This window comes from Geospiza fortis, unplaced genomic scaffold (assembly GCF_000277835.1).
Source record: "Geospiza fortis unplaced genomic scaffold, GeoFor_1.0 scaffold52, whole genome shotgun sequence".
Classification (NCBI taxonomy): Eukaryota; Metazoa; Chordata; class Aves; order Passeriformes; family Thraupidae; genus Geospiza; species Geospiza fortis.
This window is the reverse complement of record NW_005054659.1, coordinates 150158-174876: the sequence shown is the minus strand read 5'-3', so window position 1 is coordinate 174876 and position 24719 is coordinate 150158. Positions and strand designations below refer to the sequence as shown.

General features: G+C 40.3%; 1 protein-coding gene across 2 annotated transcripts in view; it reads left to right on the top strand.

The window, feature by feature from the left end:
- RCAN2 (regulator of calcineurin 2) overlaps nt 1–24719 on the top strand; it is an 81315-nt gene that overhangs the window by 931 nt on the left and 55665 nt on the right. Inside the window, exons 1-2 of one of the 2 annotated variants that reach the window (XM_005430607.3) lie at nt 1738–1754; nt 7509–7735. In XM_005430607.3, the coding sequence (XP_005430664.1) occupies nt 7511–7735 (225 nt within the window). In that variant the 5' untranslated portion in view covers nt 1738–1754; nt 7509–7510. Of the gene's footprint in view, nt 1–1737; nt 1755–7508; nt 7736–24719 lie in introns of those variants that run through there. The other variant, XM_031064931.1, reaches the window with a different exon arrangement.

Genomic DNA, 24719 nt, shown 5'->3' with positions numbered 1-24719 from the left:
CGGCGGCTGTCGGGGGATGCGGGGGGAGCCCGCGGCCGCCCCTCGGGAGGGATTGGGGCCGGGGCCGGTGTCTCCCCCGGTGGGATGCGGAGGAGCTTGTGAGGAGGGATGGGGAAGTGGGAAGGGGGTTTGCGGCCGTGCTGGGAGCTGGTCGGGGTCGATGCAGACCCGGACCGGGCGCTCGGGCTGCTCCGGGCAGGGCTGCGCCGGGAGCCCTCAGAGAGAGAGAGGCTTTTCTTGGGATGCTTTAAACTTGGCCGCTGTAGCCGAGGGGGAATGAAGGGGCTTTGAAGTGAAGGAAGGTTGGTTTAGATTAGATATTAGGAATAAGTTCTTTACTGTGAGGTTAGTGAGGCACTGGCAGAGGTTGCCCGGAAAAAATGTGAGTACCCCATCCCTGGAAGTGTCCAAGGCCAGCTTGCGTGGAGCTTGGAGCAGCCTGGCATAGTGGAAGGTGTTCCTGCGCATGGCAGGGGGTTGGAACGAGAATGGTTTTTAATATCCCTTCCAACCCAAACCATTCTTTGATGCCGTGATCCCAAGCCAGTATCATTTATGTAATAGATAGCTCTCCAAACTTGCTAGTTTGGTTTTTTTTCCCCCCTCACCTCTCCTATATTCTTTTGTACCTGTTTAAAATATTCTGTTCCTTTATTTCTTGAGTTTGGTGTTTAATGAATGTTCCTAAAAACAAATGTATGATAAGTTTATACAGCTGAAAGAAATCATATAAATGAGAATTGTAGTTTAATCAGGGGTTATACTTCACACCAGCTTCTGTCTTTGTCTTTCAAGTTTTGCCCTTGGAAATGGTTTAGTCTTTTAGCAAGTTAGAGTATGTCTAACTAGCTAAAAGACCCGTCCCTGATGAAAAGGAAAACTGCTGTTCTATGAAAATATATGATTGGTGTTGAGAAACTGCTGCATTTATCTTGCAGTGAAGCTAAATTATATGGTTGCCCATCATGCTTGTACAGATGGAAGTCTGAATACTGTGAGAATGTCAAACATTACAGAAAACTGCCAAGACATCTCAGTAAACAAGGACAGAAGAAGATTTTCTGTAGATGATCATCTCTGTTAACTGTCTTTGCTACCTATCTGTCCTGTCCTCCTTAAACTTCCAAGAAGTTGTCAGGTGTGTGATTCAGTTTGTCTGTCCCCTTCCAAGTATTGTAGTTTGTGTTCAGATTCAGTAGCTTGGTTTGTCATTGATTGTGTTGAAAATGTTTGTCATTGCATTGGAGTAATTAATTAAATAATTTATAAATTACTTGATTGTACTAGCAGGAAATCCTTTTAGAGGAGGAAACTTTGAAATGTTGTTCCAAGTCATCATTGTTTTCTAGGAGTTAAGCCCTGTGAATGGCTCCTGCTGCAGGTAGCTCTGGGTGAGATTTGGGGCACAGTTCTGAATTTCAGGTTCCAGGCTGGAGGGCTGCTGAACGAGTGTTCCAGTGACCCCTGTGTGAGGTGACAGCTCTGGCTGAAGGCCGGTGACGCTCTAATGCTGTGTGCCCCTTATGAAACGGGCTTGCTTTAAATAGATTAGCATAGAGGCCAAGTGAAGGTGATCAGGAGGCTTGTTCTGGTTTCTTTGTGTTTGGGGAGGGTTTTTCTGGTTTTTTTTTTCTTGGTTCTTTGAATACCTTAATGTTGCCATGGTTACTGTAGTGCCCAACCGATTGAAGCTCAGCTTCTTGACTTTAAGAACAGCACAGGGAATCTTCACACCTGGCACTGGCTGCTCCAAGGTATCTCCTTCCTTTTGTGCAGTGGCACTGGAATTTTGGCTTGTTTGAGTTCACCAGTGCCTCCTGGATTGTTTTATCCAGTGCTGGAGATGCAGGTGCTTAGCAAGGCAATGCCAGAGTCCCTTTGTGGTCTCAGGATACATCCCTGGCATGGGAGGCACAGCTGAACCTTCAGTGTGATGTGCATGTCTTGGACTGCTTGAGCTGACCAGTCCTGCTTTAGAGGAATAAAACTGAATAGTCCCTTTGGATGTTAAAAGCTTCCAAAAATAGTTCCCAAGTCTCAGCTAAATTTAATGCGGCTAGAATGTCAATGGAAAGGATTAGAACATTTGGGATTTGCACCAGTTAGCATTTAGAAAAAAAAAAATTAAAATCCTCTTCCTCATATCTGGCACTTTTGTAAGAGGAAAAGTGGAGATTGGCACTATTTTTGTGTGGTGCTAACCAAACTGGGGCTCAAATGTGAGTGGACTTCCCTGTATTGATAATTTTGATTCCTGTAAGGGAATTTGCCCAGGTGGGAGATCAGGGTGAAGGCTGTGGGAGGGGGTCACTGTAGTCCTTGTTGCTTTTGAGGCTGCAAAGGTTCATTAATCCTGTCATGTGAGGTCCAGTTCTGCTCTTTCTAATTAAGTAAAAAGCCTCTATTTAAGTCCATAGGAGCTTTCCACAGTGAAGAATTAGCACCATTAAAAGTAATGCTCATCTCTAGTGTTCATTGTGCAGAGTGGAATGAAATTCCAGTAAGTTACTCTGTGACCTTCCCTGATACATTTGTGCTTTCTGACAGAGCCTTCTGTGTGGGGCCAGTTGGAGCAGGAGATGCAGCCCTAGGCTGACACCACTGAAATTGGTGGCTCTGCTACTGTAAAGTCAGTGAATATTTTAAGTAAAAAATTATTCTTGCAGTAAGATCTTATTCACTGGGTTTGATTTCCCCCCTCCTGTCTCTCCCCTGCCTTTGAATTACGGTAAAAAATGCTTTTTTGGGGCTTTTTTTTTTTTCAGTAGGAGCCAAGATGGAATCCCTACACTTCTCCTGGACCCCTTCTACAAAAGCAACTGCAACTTTTCTTTTTTTGTTTTTTTCCTCCAAATTTTCTTAAATTCCTGCAGATTACGGCTTCCGGGTTTGCACTCAGGACTCAATAATACTTGTAGTTTATAGTGATTATATTTAAAGCTTCTATTTGTAACATTTTGTTTGCTTTATTCTATTTTTAGTCATGTTGTTTGTCATGGCAAGCAGTGTTTAATAAAAAAAGTTAAGTTTCCTAGTGATTTCAAGAGATATGTGCCTGTTTCTTGATGTCCCTCAGGGATTCTTTTTAAAAACTCTGGAGACAGGGAAATGTTCACCAAAGAAATGCCTTATTAGTTTCCATAAAAACAGTGGATACATCTATAAATGCTCAGTGATATAGAAGGCATTGGTCCATTCAGACACTTCATGTCCTCAAATTGTCTTCATTCAATACAATTTCAGCTGAAGGTTTTGGCATTGCAGGGATCTGACTTCATGAGAAGATGTACATCTTTACCCTTTCAGTTTTATACTAAATAAGTGTAATTTTTCAAAGAGAAACTTCAGTGAGCTGCTGCTGTTTTCCAGTGAATATAATTTTCTGCTGGCCTCTGTTAATTTTAATTAGAGGTGTACTGTGTCTAAAAATAGTGAGGTAACAGAATGAACACTGAGCTCCCACTTGGAATCTCTACAGAGATTTTGGTCACAGTGTCTCCAGTGCTGAACACTGACATGACCTGTGCCAGTGGGAAGGTGTTTGCCTTGTGTTTGGAGCCATCCCAAATTAGAAACCTTTGCACACCTGGACGTCAGGAGGAGAAATTTAAAGTAACCCACGTCAGAGTGAAGTGATGTGTTGGGTCTGGGAGGGAAGTGGCTGCTGTGGTTCTCCAAGGGTTAAAAGTGCAGCACTCTTGAGGTTCTCGTTCCACAGGATGTATTAAAGTTAAGGGTCCAAACCTTACATGAAATTCAGAAATAACACAGATAACATTCAGACGGGCTTTAAATAAAGGGAATAAATGGATGTGACAAGTGCTCAGCTTTAGCTGGAGGTTCCTTGAAGTTGTTTGGCTCAGGTTTGAATCTGCCTCAGTGTCTCAGACTTTTCAGGGGAACAATCCTGACAGAGTTAGCTGTCGTGATCCCAGGTAAGATTTTGGATAATTTAGCATAAATACTGGTTCTGGATAGTGCCTATATTAGTGTATGATTTTTTTAATGACATTGCCCCCTTTTTTTAAATTTTGTATGGCAACTTCTGGTATCTTAAGTATTTGTAAAATCTGACTTGGGAGGGGAGAAGCAAATGCATAACTTGATTTGAATTCATTGCATTTAAAAGAAGGTAAGTGACTGTTATGTGAGGGTTTTTTTGGTTGGTTTTTTTTAATATAAAAAGGATCCTAAGGGGATGACATTAACTAATTTTCTCAGAAGTTGTGAAAGGAGCTTTAACATATATGGGAATGTGATCCAGTGATTGTATTATTGTAGCATAATAGATTATTTTTAATTTGGCTTATTTTATATGGAAATATGATGCATGACTTAGAGTTAATTGTTTTAAGGGATTTGAAATGTAAATTCTTTTATTCTAAATTAGTTGAATAATTGGAAAGAGATTTTTTTTTTTTGTCAGAGGACTGCCTCAAGTGGCTAAATAATTTCAAAGAAGCCCCAAAACACTACCAACAACATGATAGCTGAGCCTTCAGGTTTGACAGACATAATAAAGGATATGTAGTTATGATTTTTTACATATATATATATATGTAAATGTTTGTATGTGTAACATTATTCATAATAAAATGTAAGATTGGAAAAACGTAAGATTTCCAGCTTACGCCTAGGGATAACTTCTGATTGAAGTCTGCTAACAAATGTTGATTCAGGTATGTTTGTCCCTTCTGATTATCATTCAGCTCAGGCTCATAGACAGTTTATTTCTCTTGGGGAACATGTATGTATTTTCCTAGTGAGGTTTCTGTTTTAACTGTGGTGCTTTCTGTGGTGCAGTGCATGGCAAAGGAGAACCTGTGAAACAACAGTTACCCCATACAGGTGTTCTTAACCATGCCATCATAAATTGGGCAGAGGATTTAAGAATCAGGTGTAAGTTAACTTACTATTGGAGGGAACACTAATCAGGACTCTGGGTGTATCTTAAGAGTAGAAGATGCCTGTGCAGGCACAGACACCTACAAGTCTGGGATAAGAGCTGGCCACAAGCCTGTGAGACAGTGACTTTCTTCAAAAGACTTGGTCAATACCCAAGTCCCACTGGGCAAAAATGTCTCAATAATTGGCTGGAAAAAAAAGAATCAAGTTTTTCCTATCCAAGAGCTCTAGCAGAGCAAGACTACTGCCACATGATGTAAATATTTATTAATTTCTCATCCTGGCTGCTGCAGCATATGTTCATTTTGTTATTGGTTAAAAACCTGAGCTTCATGGTTGTAATTTAAAATCCTGTTCTGTTTTGCTGTTTGTCATAGTGGTTTTGCTGAATTCCTAACTTAAAAGCTTTCCTATGTAGTACTTATAATATGGCTCTCCCAGGAGAGAAAAATAAACAACTGTTTAGTGAGGAAGCCTGTAGACTTCTGACTTCTTTCTTAATTGAGATTCTTTGCTTCTCTGCACAATTAGCCTTGTTATGCCTTGGGGAAAGAGGTATGAAACTTGTTAGCTTTAACATTATAATCCAGATTTCTACAACTTTAGCATGTCCAGTGTAACTCTCAGATGGTCACTGTCTTCCCTGGCTGCACATTGTTTGCCTGTTGAAATGAAATGAAATTCTTCCCACAGCCTGGCACAAGTCTGCTCTGCCATGTAAATTGTGTTTTGTAACACTGGGCTTGAGGTTCATTTCCATAAACCTAATGACACAAGCTAGACATGATGACAAACATGCTTAGAGATGATTGTTTTTGGAGAAGATGATTTATTAAAGCTTTTTGCTAGAGAAAATACTGCATTTTGATGTGGAGTTTCTGGCTGCTATGAGGAATTTGAGGAATTTCCCTGGACGTGTTTACCATGAAATGTGCAGTAACACAAAGCTTAAGTGAGTTGGTTCAAATACCAGAGGCAATGTTGCTGTGAGGGTGAGCTGTCCTACACTAACATGTACTGCTGGACTTGTAGCCATCTCTTCTGCCATTTGTTCAGGCTTCCTCTTTCCAATCAGAATTTAGAATTTAATTTCTAAACTGAAATGAGTTGGAGGTAGTTGTGCTAGTATTGGGCTGAGCTGCTGAAAGCAGAGTGTGTATTTGCTAGCCTGAAAACCCATCCTCAGGTTAACACAGTACTTTTGAGCATGGCTTCAGCTTGTGTACTTGAGAACTTCTGTCATTAGCCCTGAGACTCCAGCAATAACAATTACTGATATTTCCATAACCTTATGTTATGGAATGATGTGCTCTGTCATCATCCAAATCTCATTTCAGAGCAGAGGTTATATGAAAGGCACAGCCATGGCAAATTAGCTTCATAATTTAGCTTTACTGAGATTAAGTGTAATAAACCCATATGGTTTAATTTTGGACAGCAGTTCTATATAGTGTGTTTGAGCTAATATTTACAGCTATTTATAGAGAATAGCAAGTATGCAAGAGAGCAAGGGCAGAGCAGAACAGATGAGCACACTGAATTTATGTAACTCTAAATGCTTGTGCTAGGAGGAAAAGCAGCTAATGATTGCATATTGTTATTGAAAGAAACAAATAAAAGGGAATAGATTATTATCCAGTGAATTTCTAGTTAACTCACTGGGGCTCTCTAGATGCAGTAAGTTGATGTCTACTAAGGACTGCTAAATACCTGATTAAATACTAATTAACACACTGATCATTAATTGGACCTTGACTTACTCCCCTTGGCTGGCATGAAGCTTTCTCTCATAACAGCAGTAGTGATACCGTTTAATGTATGGGCTCTTTATGTGTGCCCATCATTTTGTGTGCCTTAAAATTACCCTTCTCTACTGATGCATTTGGGATAAAGGCTCCAAAATCAGCAGGACATTCCTGAAAGTCATCCTAAGTCCACTCTTCCCTTAACTTTATTTGCTGCCTGGTGTGATTCAGATGCAAAGAAATTGCTAATGGGCTTTGAAAACCAGCCTAAGTTCTGTACTTAAACTGTAGAAAAAATTGGCTGTGTTCTGTGTAGCAGAGATGTGTCTTGGTTGTACTGGTTTTTGATGATGCTGTGTTCATGATTCTTTCCATAAGGGTCTTTTGTTGGTTTTTTTTTTTTTTTTTTTTTTTCTTGAAGCCTGGTTTAAATTTCAAAGTTATTTTCTAAGTTCTTCTTACCGTGAGCATTACGCTTCCTGAGTTGGCTGCAGACTCAGAAGCACCAGCAGCCTTCCCAGTAACAAACATGGTTCTTTTAAACCCAAATACAGCACAGTGTTTTCTCATAGGGCAAGGGGCCCTTAAGTAATGTCTCTTCTGCTTGTGTTCAGAAGCTTGTACTGGTATGTTTAGGCCTTTTCTGTGCTAATAAATGAAGTTAAAGCCCCTGTTTGAACCTTGGTGAGACTGGTCTCAGTGCCCTGTGTCAGAGGCCAATTGTTGCTTTGAAATACTGTGAAATTTACTTTGTACAAACAGAGCCCCCAGTCTTAAGAATCCCTGGGTTACCTTGTGGATGTGGAACATTTAAATACGTTGTGTAACTGTGTGGTCTTATCTTCTCTGTGCTGCCAGGGATGAGGGGAGAGTCTTACTTCTTTGGAATGCGGGGCCTTGGCCAGTATGGCTGCATCCCAGAGGATGGAGGACGGTTCCTACTCTACTCTATCAATGGAGACAACGGCCTGAAGAGATGTTTTGCAGAGGAAGATTTTCATGAAATAATCGATTTCAATGATCTCCCAAATTCTCTCTTCGCCTGTAATGTTCACCAGTCCGTGTTTGAGGATGAGGACAGTAAGGTACAGTGTCTGTTTCCAGCTTTTCCCTGTAGGAGAAACCTATGCTTTATATCTGTTTATTGCTGTCAGTGAAACAGTTTCATCAGTTTCATGTAAAGAAACTTGATCACAAATATGACTTCTTTCTAAGGTGACAGCAGCATTCTGCTTTGACGTTTATTTCAAGAGCTTAAAAGCCTTTTTGTCAGCTGAGGTCAACAAAAATGTTTTTCTTTTGTTGAGATTTGCAGAATACTGAAATGGAGGTTTGTGTCTTCATGGCAACCTTGGCTGCAGGGATGGTGGGAGTAGCAAAGTCAAACATGTGATTGCTGCTCCTGCTTGCTGATCACAGATCACTGAGATGGGAGGCTGCCTTTCTGTATTTTCTCACAGAATTAGAGAGTCCTTAGGTTGGCAAAGACCTTTAAGATTGAGTCCAACCATTAGCCCTGCACTGCCACACCCACCACTAAACTGTGTCCCCAAGTGCCACATGTACACATCTTTTAAACTCCTCCAGGGCTGGTGACTCAACCCCTTCTCTGGGCAGCCTGTTCCAATGCTTGACAGCCCTTTTGGTGGATGATTTTTTCCTAATATCCAAGCTAAACCTCCCCTGGCATGCCTTGAGACCTTTTCCTTATGTCTTACTGATTGCTAATTTGGATAAGAGACCACCACCTGCCTCACTCCAACTTCCTTTCATGTACTTGTAGAGAAGAGAGATAAGGTCTGGTGTGTTTTAAGTTATCTGTAATACTGTGTTCTCACTGTCATTCACTTCAGATTTTCTAGATAAAAACACATGAGAAACTTCATGAAAATATTTTGAACTCTGCAGTTAATCTAAAACAATATTGAGAACAACATGGTCTTAAGATAATAATAATAACAAAAAACCAACTCTTGTAGGAAGCATTCAGTTCCTGTTTCTTAGTCTAGTACTATTTCTGACTGAGACTTCAGGACTATAAAACTGATAGCTTGGGGCTTTGTTGTCTGATGGAATGAGTCTGAGCTAATTGTTATAGGCACATCTCTAGCTACTTGTGTGTCCTGTTCAGAATTTTCAAATCAGAAACAAGCTGGCAGTGGTACAGTGGGTTTTGCCTGAAACTGTCTGAGGTACCCACATAAAACTACAAAATCACTGAGACCAGACCTGGCCAGAATGGACAAAGACTTTTTAGTGGGGGGATTTCCAGATAAAAGAGGAATAAAATAAGATTTCTAAGGATTCAGGCTCCATGTTAAAGGTACTGAAAGTGATGTCTGGTGAGGCTGTAAAAGTGGAATTATTTGGGTTTAGTTTTTTAGGCATTTTTGTCTTCTGTAATAATGTCTTGTGTGTGTTTGAGTAATATAGATTAGTGCTGCAATATGTGCTTTAAAATGGGCAGTTAGATATTACAAATTCTACGCTCTAAATTGAAATTTTGAAAACCAGTTCCCTATTTTATTGAACAGGCCTTTCGCTAATAAGCATCTTGCAATTACATTCTGCCATTTTCCAGAATTTTCTCACCATCTGGTAATGAGCTTGACTAAAGTTGAAGGGGTCTGAAAGTCCAGTTTTAAAGGGAGAAAACAGAAGCCCACCTGGAAGTAGAGAATCTCTCTGTTTACTCTGCAGAGATTCTATCCCCACTTGCTCCTGAGCTTTCCCTTTTGAGAGCTGCATTCTGGTATTTAGCTGATGGCTTAGTTAGAAAATGGAATGGGTGATTATGTAAGTATGTGGGATAGCAATCCCCAAAGACTTGCAGGACTTAAGGATGTGTCTTAAGAATAGCAGCTGGGTTGTGGAGGTGGATGTTCTGTGCCACGTGGGTCTGTGAACGCCCTGTGCCTGCTGAGGGTTGAAGCTTGGTTTGCAGGTAAGTGCTTACTTCTCTAAGTCTCTATTTAACAAGATGGGATTACCTTCATATTTCTCATTAAATCCAAGAACCTGGGGAGTTGATGATGGTTTTTATTATTCCTGTAGAACATGTTCTTGTGTTTCCAGTAGATTAATATCCATAATCCTTTCTATTAATAACCGTTGCTGCAAGATAAGAGCACACATGAATTCAAAATAAAAATATTGTGAAGTTGCTAAGCTAAATTTTAAAATCTCACATGATCACTATTCATAAATGGTGCTAACAGCCATATCTTCAATTATATATTGACCCAAAGGATATGTAGTGGTACACTAAGCTTCTAAAAAGTATGTACTATAGTACTGGTTATATCTAAAATTGTTTAGTTGTGGTGTTCATTCTGCAAAAAGTAAAGCTTTTTGTAATGTAATTTTGACTTTTACTCTTGACCTGCACTTTTAGGAGTAAAGTGAATGTATGATTGGAAGTTACAAGTGAGCTAGTAAAGAAAGCCAGAGAAGCCCCTCATTGTAAATGGCTGGTTTGATTTGGTGTGGAAAGTTCTCAGTGGCTTTAGCATGGAACAATATTAAAGTAAAGAAGTTACCCTGTCAGTTCTAAAGTTGCATTATCTGAGGTGTCCAAGGGGCTGAAATGTCAAGATCAAACTTCTAGCACACTAATATCTAAGCAATGCACTCGCTAAAGACAGGTTTTAATTGGAAGGCATTTAACTCCTTTGTATCAGATACAGGGTAAATTCCAGATTGTGCTGGAATGTGGACTTGCAGCAGCTCCTGGCAGCACGTACACCTGTGCTGGGGATAAGCTGATTTAGTTTGTTCTGAGTCCTGTGTCAGAAATACCCTTTCACCAGTGCTGTGCATCTACAATCCATCTTAGAAAGGATTCAGTCTCCTGTCAAAAGCAATGATGGCACCTGCAGGGAGCCTGAGTTTGGATGTTCATTCTCTCAAGGTGAGGAATTCTGGCAGCTGAAGGCCGTGTCCTTTGCAGGGAAAGACACAGGCTTGGGTTTTCTCTTGGCTGGCACCCTGAGGTCTCACTATGCTGAGCCTGAAGAGTTGTGGACTCTGGGATCTGAAGATGAGTTTACCATTCGGCTTCAAGGAAGCTGCTTGGAACTGACTGCCCTGAAACACTGAAGAAAAGGGGAATATAGATTAATGCTACCTACAACTGACCTTGCTTCAGTAACAGAGCATCTGGTCAAAAAATATTTCCTACCTTCCAGGCTGTGTTCCTGGAAAGAAATGTGTGCTTGGATCAGGAGAATGCCCCAGATAACTGGGTCCATACTATGGGCATTTAAGGATTTGTGCAGGATGTTTTAGCAGCTTCAGAAGGATGGCAGCTTGCTACAGCTGAGGGGAGGTGGCTTTGCTTATCTCCACTCCCATCATGGACAGCCTTTCTCCTATGGAAAATGAAATTGTGCCTTCTTTACAGTGTGCTCGAAATACAGAGCTTTTTAGTTCCTAAAATCCAACAAAGGTGTGGAGAAGATTATCCGACAGGATAATCCGTTGCTAAGCTGAGATCACATTTGGTTGTGCCCCTGTCACTGTCCTGTGTTCTGATCACTTGTTTTGGCATAAAGCTGTTAATGATAGGGGCAGATTAATTTGGTGTTTTGGAGTGTACAGCACTGACTTGGTTGGGTCATGGAAATCTTACTGTAAAGAAGCAAAAAATAAAATTACACCTTTAACCCTGGGTTTTGTCACATTGATGGGACTATTTATGTGTGAGCAAGATATGGCAAAATTGAGACTTATTTTTGGCTGGTAGTGTGACTGAATGGGAGGTGCTGCTCCTTTTAGCTTTCCTGATAAAGCAAGTGTGTTGGTGAGCCAAAGGCCATGACTCTGATAACTCCTGAGGGTGAGCATTTGAGTGTTTCAGCAATTAATTGCTACCCATAGCCCTTAAACTCTGCTGGTAACTCTTTTGTTGTGCTTTTGTTATGCATGTATCACCGTTTGTAAAACCAACCTTTCTGTTCTGTGACTCCAACTTCCTTCAGGCTGGGGCTGGTAAACACACTGTCAAAGTGAAGCATCTTTGTCTCTTAGGATGGTTTCTTCAGATGCTGTAGTGCCTCAGGAGACACTTACACGAAGCTAATAATATTCATTATTAGAATATGTTTTCATGAGGGAAGGATGTGTTTCCTCAAGCATTTTAGAAGCTGCATGCTCCTTTTTTTACCATTCTTTTGGCTCAAATTGGAAGGCGCACCAGTTAAACTTGATGGTTTTATTTCAGATAAAGAATGATTCATCAGTTTCTGAGCATTTTAGTTATGGTGAAGCTGCCTAGGCAGTGATAGCCAAAGTCCACCAAGTGCTTTTTCTTGCCAATATAATCTAAGCCAATAGGAGATATATTGTTATTTCTGCATGAGAAAATACTGATCAAATGTTTCCAGCATGAGGAAGACGTAGACTTACTGGAGGGAGGTCACAGGGATGAAGGGATGGGAGCCTGTCTGCTCTGAAGAAAGGCCAAGGGAGCTGTGCCTGTTGAGCTGGAGCAGGCTCAGGTGGATCTGAGCAGTGTGTGTGAACCCCTGAAGGCAGGGTGCAAACAGGGCTCATCCAGACTCTCTTCAGTGGTGCCAGCAGCAGAGGCCACAGGCATCAACTGAAACCCAGGAGATTCCCTCAACATCAGGAAACATTTTTTACTGTGGCAGTGCTACCACAGGGTGCCCAGGGAGGTGGTGCAGTCTCTCTCTCCCCATGGAGATACTCTGTGCTGTCTGGACATGGTCCTGGGTAACTGAGCTCAAGCTGACCCTGCTTGAGCCTGGGGTGTGTTGGAAAGGTTGACCCTCAGAGGTCCTTTCCAACCTCCTCCAATCTGTGATTCTGTGAACACTTCTTGAAGTGTATACTGATTCTTCTGATGCAGAGGGCCAGTGTGGGAATGCAAGACTGGGGAGTGAAGGTGATTAAAAATGCATTTGCTGAATCGTGAGCTTAATGGAGGTGGGGTGGAGTAGGAAGGAGAAAAGTCAAACTAACAAGCCAATGGAAAAGATAATCCTATTTTAATAGAAGGACTTTACTATGAAAACAATTACTATTTTCATGAGGGATTCTTTCACATTACAACTTTATTTACATATATTGGATGATTGCTTGCTCTTACTGGAGAAGCCTCTGTTAAACTTCCTCTGACTTTATTTTTTAATATGTATTATTGAACTTGGATCCTGAAAAATATTTCAGGCTCCCTCAGGTGGGTGCTGAAATATTTGTCCAAGAGTGATGCTTTAAGAGCTCATTGTAGCCTTACTTGTAAAGGCTTTTTTCCCTTTGTACTTGCATTCAGATTTCTCGACCAAGTCCATTTTTGTGCTGCTATTTTTATTTTTAAGGTTCAGTGAAAGATACTGGACTGCTCGCTGGTGTGCTGTGTTGTCTTTAACTTTTATATGTTAATTCTGGAACTGAAACTTTCTGCTTTGACTGAAGCAGGTAATTGAAATGTGTCTGTTCAGTGCTCCTTTTAAACAAAGTGGAGTCAGTGTGTCTGCTGCCATGTGTGAAATGTTTCTTCAGTTCCCTTTTCATACAGGCTGATTCAAGATGATGCTCTGGGAGGCTCTAGGCAGGATGTGTGTCTGCAGGGGAAGGAAAATCTGTTCCTTTTGACTTGAGTTTTAAGCATCTAGATTGTGAAGTCAGAATCTCTTTGTTCATATTACGTCACTGAAGCCTCTAGGTGTTGAGTCATCATTATATTTAGAGGGTGGCACACTTCTTTTTAGTCTAATATTAGTATTCCAGCCTGGATGCAGTGGAAGGTCACCCTAGCAAAGATGAAGTCAGGCTCCAAGGCTGGAAAGGAATGCAGGCTTCACTTTGCCTTCCTGGTACACTTGCTGTTGCTTTGTTTTACTTTCAGTTTTTCTACCTTTTAAGGTTGGTGGTGGTTGATATGATAACATTATCAGAAGCTGCTGCTTGAAACAGACTGTGCCTCATGCTGTGGAGTCTACCTACTTTTCTTTGTCTTGCTTTTTAAATGGGATGAGTGTTATTCCCTGTCATTCTGTGAAAATGGAAGTGTTTCTTTGCTATGCTCTGTCTGTGCATCTAATAAAATGAAAATACAGAGAGCTTGCAAAGAGTGGCTGCAGGAGCAGTGTCCTTCATGAATCACAGCTGCCCCCTGGGAATCCTATTTTGCACTTTTCCCTGGGTGCTTGTTTGCAGACAGCCAAGCACTGCTTTTTTTGTATGCACTTTTGGAAGCACTAAAATAAAGCTTTAGGGGGCTGTTCTTGCATTAAGACATGTGCACTCTGGAGTTCACTTTCTATTGCACTTTTTTTCTGTAACTAATTTAAAATACTTTTCCTATGAACCATCTCTGAGCAATACAGTGTTTTGTCTGAAAACACCTGTGGTCTTCCGTGCTCTGCATCTGATATGCCATCTGACTGCTGGAGTGGTAAGCCCGATTTTTTCAGCCTCATTATGCACATTCTCTCTCAAGAAGCTGTTGATATTTAGCCTTCAAATGGCCTTAAACCAAAGGGAGAGTGGGTTGACATTAGATATTAAGAAGAAATTCTTTACTGTGAGAGTGATGAGGCCCTGGCACAGGTTTCCAAGAGATGTGAATGCCCCACCCCTAGAAGTGTTCAAGGCCAACTTGGTTGGAGTTTGGAGCAGCCTTGTCTAGTGGAAGGTGTCCCTGCCCATGGGACACCATGGCAGGGACTGGAACTAGATCATCTTTTTAGATCCCTCCCAACTCAAACTATTCTGATTCTGCATTTGTCATTCATAAACCTCCCTTTCACCCTATGGTGTAGCTGCTGGACCTTGTTATCCAGCTCTGTGTTGGCACATGGAATGGGATGTGGTGTCACAGCTCCTCCCTGTAGCTGTTGTTCCTGTGCTTTGCTCACAGGTCAGGTGTGAGTTCTGTTGAGGAGCTCCAACAAGAAAAGCCGTAACTTCATGAAGTTGGATGTACTGTAGCATGTGAACTCTCTAAACATGACTGGCAGTAGGATCCACAAAGCATCTCAGTGTCTGGAACTCCTTAGGTCCATAACCATAAGGAGCTGAGGTTTTACTGGAGAAGGGGAAGTAGGGAAGTTCACCTTCACTGACATTTGGGATCTGTTGAGTATTCGTTGTGGTTCAGAGGCAGAAAATGAGTTAATTTTGATTGGTGTGTTTTGCATATTCAAAATGTCAATGCATATTTATAAGGAGATGATTTAAGGCTGTTCTTGTAGCTCTTAACAAGACAACTTGCATTTATGTATGTATATAGGGTCTGATGGTAATTTCCTCTGAGGTGATCTGCAGAATTTCCAAAGGAGCTGTAAGGACTTGTCAGTGTAGTTTAGGCATTCCTTCCATCTTCTCTTGGGTTGTTCTGGAGATTATGCGGTTAGCAAGCAGGAATTACCCAGCTCTGAATATTCCTCAATTGCATCAGTATTCTGCTCTGAAAATGTGGTTTGGTGTTTTTGTGGTGCTGCTTGTGTTGTCTTCTTTTTAAACAAAAAAAACTCCTCAACCAATCAAAAAGTTAGTAACAAGTATTTCTGGGTCAGAAAGGCCACTGTGTGTCATGTGGATGCTGTCTAATAATTGTTACAGTACTTGAGGTTATTTTCCCATCCATGCACAGTGTTCTTGGTAGCACAAATGCCCCTGTTTCGATGGGAGAACGTGCCTGGCAAAAAACCAACTGGGTTAAAGGTAGGCCTGTATTCCTTGCAGCTGAAATCTGAAGTAGTGCTTCAAAGCATTTAACTATACTAGTTGTTTGTAAATTACAAAAATAACCTGATTAATGTTCTTTCCAGAACACACAAGACAGCAGTTACTGTCTGCTTTTTAAATTTGGAAACGTACTTTTTTCCTTAAGAGCAACTATGGAAAAATTCTTCCAGTGTTGGCTTTCTGTGGCTGTGTTGTACTCTGCAGTCTAGAGGGAATGTGTTATCTCAAACCAGGATGGGTGGGAAATCTTTCCTGGGAAAGGACCATTCAGGGTATTTCCTTTTTTTTAACAGGAATATAATTTTCTTACCAGTTCTACTAAAATACAGACTTTTGAATAATTAGACATTTTACCAAAGGTGTTAGTAAATCCCTGCCAAGGTTTATGAGGGCCTTCAGTTATGACATGAGTAAACAGGCTCTGGGAGCCACAGGGAATTGCAAAGTCTTGTGTGTAAGTCAGTAAAAAAATCATCCTCTTAATTACTCCTTTCTCCAGCACAGTGGTCACTGTAGGATTAACTGTGGGTAGGTCTGATTTAGATATTCCTAAACACTGTACAAATTTAGGTTAAGATTCCACTTGGCAGTTGTCTGTCTCCTGTAATAGGTTGAACTAAATTCCTGGACTCAAATGCCTTTTGATCTTTGAGGAAGTTGGATCTGGCCTGGAACGCTGAGGCTGATGTGGCTTTCCTCTGATCTCCACCAGGGTTAGCTGGAACGGGGCTTCAGCCAGGAACTTCTGCTGACTGAGTTTTGGTGTTGGTAGTGTTTTCCTTCTGATTATCCTTCTTGAAAATACTGGAGTTTGACTGCATGGGCACAGAATATTGAACCTTTCTTCTCCAGGATGATAGCAGGATATATTTTTTCTGGGATGAGAAGATTTATTGTAACTGTTGATACTTGTTATTCTTGAGCAGTGTTACTCCTGTTTGGATTTTTTCCCCCTTTTTTTTTCTTGTCTGGCAATCTAAGTCATGGCATGTTTTTATAAAGCAATAAAAGCCAAGATAAGAAAGCAGGTCACACTTGGAATAAAGCACAGCCATGAACTCTGCAGGAACTTCCTTGGGCCTCATTGAAACTGATGCTGGCACATTGCATATTAAAGGAAGAAGTCAACCCTTCTGGTATCTGCTGACACAAGCAAGAGCTACAGCTCCCAAAGGGAAAAGCTGCCTTTATGTAGTTTATAGAAGAGTCTTTGGTTTGTCCCACTAAGTAGTTCTTATCAGCAAATATCTGCTAATAATCACACAGTTTTGCCCTTCTCCCTCCAGCAAACTGTCACTCTGAAGTCAACAAAAATCCTGTTTTTCTAGCTGATAGTAATCAAAAAGTGCAGTAAAGCCATTCTAATGTGGTTAGGGCAACAGCTGTTCTTTATTTTAATAGCATCAGAGGTCCTAATCCAACCACAAGTTCTGATATCAGTTTTCTGGCCCAAGGAAAAGGCTGCTGAGTGAAGGTCAGCCTTCATTAGCAATGCACAAAGACATTGCATTTACAGAAGCAACCTTATAGTTTAATCACATTCAAAACAGTAAATTTACAGCTGTAATTTCCACTTATTTAAGGGAATTTCTCAAATATTTAATACAAAATATGTGTTAACACTGTGCAAGAGTTAAATGCAATTAATAAACTAATGGCTAATGGAGGTGGATAAAAAATACTGCTTGGAGAGGAATATTATCTTAGAAAATGAGGGATATGGGGAGGTGGTGTGAGAAAATACACGGTGGGGAAGGGAGAGATGGCAGCTTTAAGATTGTGGCATTAATTAAGAATATGCAGCAGATTTGAGCGCAAAGGTCAAATCTGATCATAGTTGATCAAGGTGATACAAATTATCAGTTACTTCTGTGCATTTGAAAACATGTTTTCTTCTGTGCCAGATGAATTCCTGATTCTTTTCCAGCTGATGGAAATTTTAGCATTTGCTGCAGTAGTGCAAAAATTTTTCCATGATTTTGTTCTCAGGTCCAATCCCAGGGCAACAAGATCTGCTGCTATCATTCCACCAGTGCGGATTTTGCTCGAATTCTCAGTCTCCTGTGTAGTGTGTTTAAAAATTGTCTTAATTTAATGTGATTACTTTTAGGTTGTTTTCTTCTAATTCGATAGCATTTTCTGGACGCTCTACCCTGCTTAAGTTACATAACTTTTGTAGTGGGCTTTGAAACTTAATCCAGAAGCAGAGGCATTGCAGATATGATAGATGTAAAGTGTTTGTCTCAGAGGGATAAGAGAAGCCTTCCATGTGATAGGGACTGATGGGCTGGAAGTTAAGATTATAGTTAAATGGGGAAAAAAAATTACAATATCTCTGGCAAGAGAGTAATGAAAGCAGCTCTTGTACTGCAGCAGGGTGGACTCAAATCTGTGTGTGTTGGCTTTACCTGGCCTTGTGGTGAGTTAAAAAAGCGTAAAGACATTGTAAGACTGCAGCATGCAGCATATAGAAATGTTCCTTTTCATTTTACTGGATCCAGCACTGGAGAGAAATTGGATGGTTTCATCCCTGTGTTTCCAGTGTGTGGCTGCCTTACAAGGGAAGAACAAGCTAGAAACTTCAGAAGATGCTGAGGAAATGAGGTACCAGCACTCAGTGGCAGGGGGGAGATGTCCCCTGTGTTAAGGCCTCCATATCAGGCTGACATGTACCATGGGCTGACTTACAAAAGCCATGATAAAGTCAAGAAATCCATGTTTCTTTCATTTTTATTCTTCATTACTCTTGGATGCTGATTGCTTTTTCTATTTCTTCTTCTAAGCTTTTGGTGATTTTTTTTTCTTTTTCCTTTTTATTTGGTTTTGTTTTGTTTTTTGTTAAACAGCTGGATTTTGTGGTATCCCTGACTGAAAGCAAAGTCAGTTCATACAGGCTGAAATACCAGCAGTCTTGAAGAGAAGGGAATGGGTATTTCACATGGCTTAGGTTCTTTTGCATTGAGCCACAGGGCCATCTGAATCAGCCTTCTGCCAGTTTGGGGACTGAAGTTATTTTTAAATAGTTTTCTTTCAGTTCCTGGGACAGGGCCATGTACAGACTGAGAGCACTGACATAACCCAGAGGCTGCCTCCTATGTGATATCAAACATTTTTAATGTACGTCAACAAGTTGGCACTGCTTGCTTTCACTTTTTTGTCCTTGCAAAGCTTCTGTGTGAATTCTCCCAGGAATGTTTCCTCAACAAGCAGAGACCCAATTTGGGATCTATAATATTAGATGCTTAAATGAGCAACTTTTGGACCCATTCAGTTCTTACATACTGGTGATCCTGTTCCTCTGAATAAACATGCAGGATAGCTTCAAACTGTTGGACTTGAGGGATTTGGTCACAGACACTTCCAAATTCCTTTAAAGTCTGCTGCTGCCAACAGGAGCTGTGGAAATATATCACTGAATGCTGTTATGTTGTCCTTCCTTCCTGTGTCCTTCTGGAAATCCCTTTATCTTTTGCATCTTTAACTACACATCTTCCTTTCAGGTATTTCTTTACCTGGTGTCCATTCTCCCTGCTGTGTGCTCTGTGATGCAGCTGCTCCTGTGATTTGCTCTTGTTTCCCTCACAGTTAAGAGGCAGAAGAAACACCAGGCCAAATGGTATAGAAGTGTTTCTTAGGAATATAATCTGTCTTCCTGTTTTTATATTCCAATTTCAAATTATTTAAATGAAAAGCCTTATATCGTTTAATAAGTATTTCCCAAAGAAATTGTTTTGTTGTCTTAATCAATCACTCTTACAGTTCTGAATGGAAGTTTTTCTGACTCCCTGCTGTTTTTTGACCTATGTATAGCAGATGCAGTTTGTCCTGTGCACGTATTTAGATTTTGAGAATTTTTTTGCTGGAGCTGTCATGTACTGAAGCACAGTTCTGATTATCTATTCAGAACCCTGCTGCATCCCAGTCTTTCTGTTGATCTAAAATGTATGATGTGATTGATGCCGTGTGGCGACAGCACAAGCAGCTGCTTAAAATAGCTGGTCCAAGCTACGTGTCTGAATTCCATGTGTTTACTTCAGGCCTAAGAATTAAATCCTTATCAGATATTTGTCAGTCTTGAAACAGAAAGAGATGGATGTACACCTTATCAGTGGCTTGAGTGAAGATGAGATTTTTCCATGTCTTCCATTCTCAGCACAACCCTGTACTTTTCCAGCCTGTTCTTTCTCTAACTAACAGGAGGAAGAAGAAAAAAAAATGTTGCAGAGATCTGCATTTGGTATGAGAATTAGTTTTGTGTAAAAACCAACTACTTTCTAGTGGTATAACTGAAGGGCAGAAGGGGTGATGGAGTTTGAAGGAGAACAATAACAGGCACTGTTATTTTCAGAAAATTCTTCATAAGGTGAAAATCATGTGAATACAGTGACATTTTTAGAATTTTATGTGGTTCATGTACTGCAAATATGCAGTATAGAGTTTCTGGGTAGTCCAGTCTCCTTGAAATATTTAGCACCTGTCTTGCTTTTTCTTCACATTGGCAGTTAATGCCCTCCCTACCTTATTTTGTTATTGAGGACTTTCAGCTACCCTTTATTTACCACATTCTTGTAGCATAAGGCCTACTGTTAACCCCAGAACTAAAAAACATGAGTTGTGTCAGTATTATGATACTGATTTTAAGAGAATTTTAGGTTCTTTTTAATGCTTTCTGGCTTTTGACCTAAGTTGCCTAATTCGATTGCATCAACCTGTGTGTTGATTTTTTTTCTTTTTTATTTTTTGAGGTTGTATCTTAGGTGTGTGTTTGGCAAGGTGAAAGGGAGTATTTGCAACTGGCATTCTTGCACAGAAACTGATGTAAACTGGGGTAAAAACACTGGTACTGTGGTGTTTGAGATTAAAATTATGAAAGTGAAAAGCACCATTCCACTTCTTTCTGATGTCTCCTTGCATCTGAATATCATGCAGCAAGTCACCTTGGTAGTGAAGGTGAATTTGATTTATACACACTTAGACCATTTATAGGGTATAAGGGAAAATCCTGGCTGGTACAGAAAGAAATGCCAAGTTTTTGTGAATAACCCAGTCCATATGTGGAGCTAAGGGCCATCAGGGTGTGTGTGCTCTGGTTCATGGGTGCCATCTGCTGACTCGTCCTTGCACCACACAGCACTTGCTGTTGGAAGAGGGAAAGGTAATATATGCTAAGGAATGTAGTTTTAAATACCCCACAACTGGAATATTAAATATAAAATGCACTTTTTAATCCTTGCTAGTTTTGTGGAGTTAGGACAACAGTGTTCACCCTAAATGTGTTTCAGTTTCATTTCAGCCCTGCAAAATAGTTTTACAGAGGAATTGTTATTACTATCAGATTTCTTTTGCAGTGTTTTTTCCTGTGGTGGACCTAGATCTTAATTGCCTGATTGTATTGTGGCTCAGCACCTGAACTTAGCTTCTAACATTTTATCTTCAACATTTTTGAAGTAATTTCTTATTCTATGCATTTATTCCATCTGTGGAATCCTACATATAGGTAGGAAGTAAGACTGAAACAATTTCTATGTTGTGCTTGCTTGGAAACCTGGTAAAATAGGTTCTGTTGTCCTTTGTGACCATACCGGCAGCACTACCAGGTAAAGTGGTGTAAATAGGTGATTACACCTGATTTAGTAACAAAGCTGAGAGAAGGGGCAAACTGGAGGAGAACAGTTTAGCTGGATCCTAGAGTAATTTACAGCCCACTGATTAAATTGGTTTTAAAGGCAACTTCTCTTTTGTCTTGCTTGTCATAGTTTTCTTTAAAGCCTAAAATAGATTTATTGCTTTGAGTCACTCAACTGAATGTTGGTGAGCATCTACTGAGAAGGAATTCAATCCTAATAAATATGGCATATATAATGCTGTTGTCATGGGCTGCTGTAAATCAAATCCTGTTCTGGCAAGGGCTCCATAAGTATAATGTGAGATTCCAGCTAATCCTCAGGCATGGAGCAGCTTTGCTCTCCGTGCTGTGGAGAGGAGACATAACCAAATGATTATTGGTCTATTCAGGGCTTGGGACCCAAATTGTGTACAGGTTTATCTTTCTCTCCTGACAAGGACACCTTTACAATTCCACCTACTGTAGCTGGATGTTGTTGGGATAAATGCAATCACAGTCATTTATGTTGGGAAAGATCTCTGGAATTGTGGAGTCCAACCATTAACCCAGCACTGCCACGGGCACCACTAATCCATGTCCCCAAATGCCACATCCAACTTCCTTTTGAGCACTTCAGAGAGTGATTCCACCAATTCCCTAGGCAGCCTGTTCCAATGCCTGGCAACCCTTCCAGTGAAGAAATGTTTCCTGATATCCAATCCAAACCTTTTCTGGAGCAACTTGAGGCCATTTTCATGCATCCTTTTGCTTCTTACCCGGGAGAAGAGACCACCTGAATACAGCCTCCTGTCAGGCACTTGTACAGAGCAAATGTATTCCAGGAGTGATTTAAGGCACTTAAGCCTGGCTTGAGACCCTGCTAATTTTTTTTTCTTTTTGGTAAAGTAAAGGAGGAGAAGTACTGTTGCATTAAGAAGATTAAAATCTGATCCATGTTTATGCATATTTATTGTCTTATTTGGCAAAACCCTACTGAAATATATAGGATTATTTGAAAGCAAGGTAATGCATAAGATGGATAAAGTTTCATCCTGGTTTAGATGAATGGGATCAGCTGAAATATGTAGTAGTAAATTATTTAAATACATTTACAGTGTTTTTGAGCTAAATGAGAAGATTGAGTACTTGTGCTTTTCATAGCACAGCCTTGCTAAGGAGCCTGTTTTTGGCAAAAATAACTTGATAAAAAGCTCTACTTTTAACTTTGAATCTTCTAATTTAAGAATATATCACTTGTGCCTTCTCCACTTGACTGCTAAGGGGTGGAGAGAAGTCTTTGGTATTCTTATCTTTGTGGGGGAGGTAGAATGTCCTCCAGATATGCAGAGAAATACTTAGCAGAGCTAATTGGTGCCTAATGGGTACAGTCACTGTCTAATATGAAAAGGTAGTTAATGAATGGACTGAAGAGAATGCTTCCTGAAATATTTGAATGCATCAGTAGTTTTAAATGCATAAAACATAAGGAAAAAAAGAAAAAAAATTCAAGTTTTGCGATGAGGACTGATCTCATTGATGTGGTTATTGGTTATCTTAAGTGAGTTAGGACTGTGACGCTTGTTAGTTCAGCACCTAATATAATATCCTAGTCTCTAGAGGAATAAACACAACCAAAATGAATAATGTAACACTAGAGATGCCAAGAACAGGTTTTTTTAGGTAGATATGACTCATGTCCCTCTAATACCTTAAGTAATCTTGGTGATATCATGTCATTTATGCAACTTGGACTTTTCAATTAATCCTAAGCCAGAACATTTAATTATGAACTTCCTGCTCTAAGGTAATAACAAAAAATGCTTCTGCTGTGTGTAGAAAAAAATTAGCATAATATGTTTGCATGAACTGAGTGTGATTATTACTTTTTTCTGTATTTTGAATATGTAAGAGCAGATATTAAACCTACCTACCAGTTGAATTTATTTTGCTGTTTGTTTTTCTGTGTTGCATGTGCATATGCACATAGTCTGTGTACAACCTTCAGGAAAATAATTCTGATATGGAAGCTCACTGTGATCTTCTTGGGCTAGTAGAACAGTCAGGTAATTTTAAGAACAGCAGTAGGAAGTCTGCTTGCCAGATTTCAAACAAATGTGTTTCTGGAGCAGTTTAAGCAACTCAGACTGGGCACAAGAAATTTTTTAGGTAGAGAGACAACTCATCACTGTAAGAGTTACTGTTTTATTTGCAAAACAGTTTTCTCAAACTGCAATTCAACCCTGTATACATCTTATTTCTCTTGGCAATGGTGGAAGATCCTATAGGTCAGCTAGGTAAAGGATGGCTTTATATGCTCAGAAGTCATTGTGATGAATTATATTGTAATTGAAAGTTTGGGTAAATGTAGTGAGGTATTTAAAATGTGCTTAAAGTGATGTTTAAGTGGCAGTCAAGGAGTCGACAGAGATTTGTCAGACAAAAGAGAGACTCTTCTCTAAGCTCTTGGCAGTACAAAGTATATTGTATTATTTGACTTTGAATTTAACTTCTCCCTCTACTTCAGGTTTTTTGAGTCTACAAGTAGCAGATTCCCCTGCTTTTCCTTATGTACCGTATAATTAAAAACCTGTAATGAGGAGGTCTGAAACCAACACACTCCTTTTTGAGTCTGAGAGTGGTAACATGTCCCTGAGTAAAATGGGAAGTGTTTTATTTGGTGCATCTATGTGTCAGGCTAAGATATGCTTTTTCCTCACTGGGAGTGTTTGTTCCCCAGATTACTATTGTTGTCCTGAGCAATTAAGTTCCTGCATTGTGTCTTCTCAGGATGACAGAGACATGGGTTGGAAGGGATCTCTAGAGGCCATCTGGTCCAGCCTCTACCTCCAAGTTTAGGACTGTTGCCAACACTAGTTGAGGTCAACTCTGACTTTTTTTCATCAGCTCTTGAAAACCTCAGTGCAACTCCACAGCCTCTCTGGGGAGATGATGTCTGTATTATCCTTCAAGTGAATTTTTTTCAGCACATTTGCAGTTTGCCTTGTTGCCCAAAGTGCTTAGGAAGATACTGAGCAGCCTGTGCCCTGATACTGACCCTTGTGATATTCACCTGTTATTTTTTGTCAAATGGATGTTGAGCACTTGATAATTAGTGTTCCAGCCTGTCAGTTCAGCAAGTTCTCAACTCATTTTAACAGTCTGCTCATGCAGCCCATTCTTCCTCAGCTCACAAACGAGATCATTGGGTCAGCATTTAGATGTTGGTCTTAGTCAAAGCTCTTTAAAGTGCTTAAGAAACAGGTGATGTTTGCATAATATTTGAATGCTTAGTATTAGTGTGTTATTTCTTCTGTCCGTGGTTTTGGTTTGGGGTTTTTTTTTTGGGTTGGTTTTTTTTGTTGTTGTTGTTGTTTTTTGGTTTTTTTTTAATATCTGAGTGATTTACAGAGCTCAGTTTGCCTTCTATGAGCTACTGGACTCTGAAACCTGAGCTGCTGAACGGCCAAAAAGATATCATTTCTTCCTTGGAAGCAGCTGAGCCCTGGGAAAAGCTGGCTTCCAGAGCAGGAAGTAGCAGGGGAGAAGAAAGGTGAAGAGGAAGAGACCTGCAGTGTAACAGTTTTGGTAAGACAGAAGCACAAACTGCAGAGGGACTTCCCAGGGAATCAGAGAACATGTTGAGTTTCCTGCAGTGCAGGAAGCCACTTTATTGCTGGATGGAAAGCCCCCCACAGGGCAGCCCTTCTATCTCTGAGGATGCAGCAGACAGGGGTAAATTTGCTTCCAGCTGT